At 52.3% G+C, this 1,742-nt stretch overlaps 1 protein-coding gene across 1 annotated transcript; it reads left to right on the forward strand.

Moving 5' to 3' along the window:
- Positions 1-46: 46 nt before the first annotated feature.
- LOC112079707 (rho-related BTB domain-containing protein 1-like) lies at positions 47-1,357 on the forward strand (the record flags this gene model as incomplete). The annotated part of the gene is made up of 3 exons (XM_070442416.1): positions 47-508; positions 673-1,222; positions 1,332-1,357. Coding segments are annotated over 3 exons (1,038 nt in total), but the record flags the coding sequence as incomplete, so codon positions are not given.
- Between the last annotated feature and the right edge of the window lie 385 nt (positions 1,358-1,742).

Below are 1,742 nucleotides of genomic sequence, written 5' to 3' on the forward strand. Positions count from 1 at the left end.
CCCCCCCACCAGGCCTATACAAGGCCAGGAGACATCCTTCCTCCAGAGAGTAAATAATGACTTAGTATTGAGAATATCTCTTATTTCCCCCCCCTCCAGGCCTATAAAGCCAGGAGACATCCTTCCTCCAGAAAGTGGCCGGGAGGTGGCCAAGGAGCTGGGCATCTCCTACTATGAGACCAGCGTGTTCGACCAGTTTGGCATCAAGGACATCTTCGACAATGCCATTCGAGCCGCGCTCATCTCTCGTCGACACCTGCAGTTCTGGAAGTCCCACCTCCGGAAGGTCCAGAAGCCCCTCCTCCAGGCGCCCTTCCTGCCGCCCAAAGCACCGCCCCCTCTCATCAAGATTCCAGAGTGTGTCATCAACAACAGGGAGGGTCCTGGCCTCCTATTGGACAGTCCTCTGTGTGCTGACGTCATGTTCATCCTCCAGGACAACATCCACATCTTCGCCCACAAGATCTACCTCTCCACCTCCTCCTCCAAGTTTTATGACCTGTTCCAGGTAGTGTCTCTTTGCCTGGTTCCTCTCTAGGTTCCTTCCTTCTAGGTKTTTATTCCTAGCCACTGTGCTTCTGCCTCTGCATTGCTTGCTCTCTGTGGTTTCCGKCTGGGTTTCTGTAGAGCRCTTTGTGACATAAAAACGTTATAAATGTGATTTGTTTCCAGATGGACTTCAGTGACGAGTCCCAGTGCCTGGTGGTGACGGAGCGGCATGCCCGGGACTCTCTCCTCAGGACCCTCAGTCTGGACACAGAGGAGGACGTGGCTGTGTTCCCCAACCTCTCCCCCTGCTCCCTCCGGGCCTCGAAGAGCGACGGCACCCTGAAGATGATGAGCTTCTCTGGYAAGCACCGGCGCACCAAGCTGTCCTTGGCCTCCTGGAGCAAGGCCTTCTACAGCATCCACAAGGAGAGCGTGACCAACCCTGTGACGGGCTCCCCGGCTCACATGACGGTGGTGAAGATGGACTACTCCATCCAGCTGGGTCCGTTCAGTGCCGTGTTGAGGTTCCTCTACACCGGGGAGCTRGATGAAGAGGAGCGGGATCTGATGAAGATYGCCCAGATCGCGGAGGTSCTGGAGGTGTTTGACCTGAGGATGATGGTGGAGAACATCATGAACCACGAGGGCTTCATGAACCAGGAGATCACCAAGGCCTTCCACGTCAGGAAATCCAACCGCATCAAGGAGTGTCTCAACAAGAACACCTTTACAGGTAAACCATGCTGCATCATAGATCAACGTTATAATGTCTCTGTCTCAGACGTCACCTTCACAGGTAAACCATGCAGCATCATAGATCAACGTTATAATGTCTGTCTCAGACGTCACCTTCAGGTTGTTGTTATAATGTCTCTGTGTCTCAGACGTCACCTTCAAAGATTTTGCATACACACCCTGCTGGTGCCTGGGAACGAGACTAAACACACAGACACACACAGACACACACAGACACACACAGCACACACAGGCACACCACAGGCACACACAGCACACACAGACACACACACGACACACACAGACACACACAGACACACACAGACACAACACAGGCAAACCAGAGACACACACAGGAAAGAAACAGAGACAAATCATTTGACAACAGCTTAAATGTCCTGTTTCACTGTCTGTAAAGACTAGCAGTAGAGACTACAAGAGGCCTCTGTAAAGACTAGCAGTAGAGACTACAGAGGTTCTGTAAAGACTAGCAGTAGAGACTACAGAGGCTCTGTAAA

The sequence above is a fragment of the Salvelinus sp. IW2-2015 genome, unplaced genomic scaffold, assembly GCF_002910315.2.
Source record: "Salvelinus sp. IW2-2015 unplaced genomic scaffold, ASM291031v2 Un_scaffold9155, whole genome shotgun sequence".
Lineage (NCBI taxonomy): Eukaryota > Metazoa > Chordata > Actinopteri > Salmoniformes > Salmonidae > Salvelinus > Salvelinus sp. IW2-2015.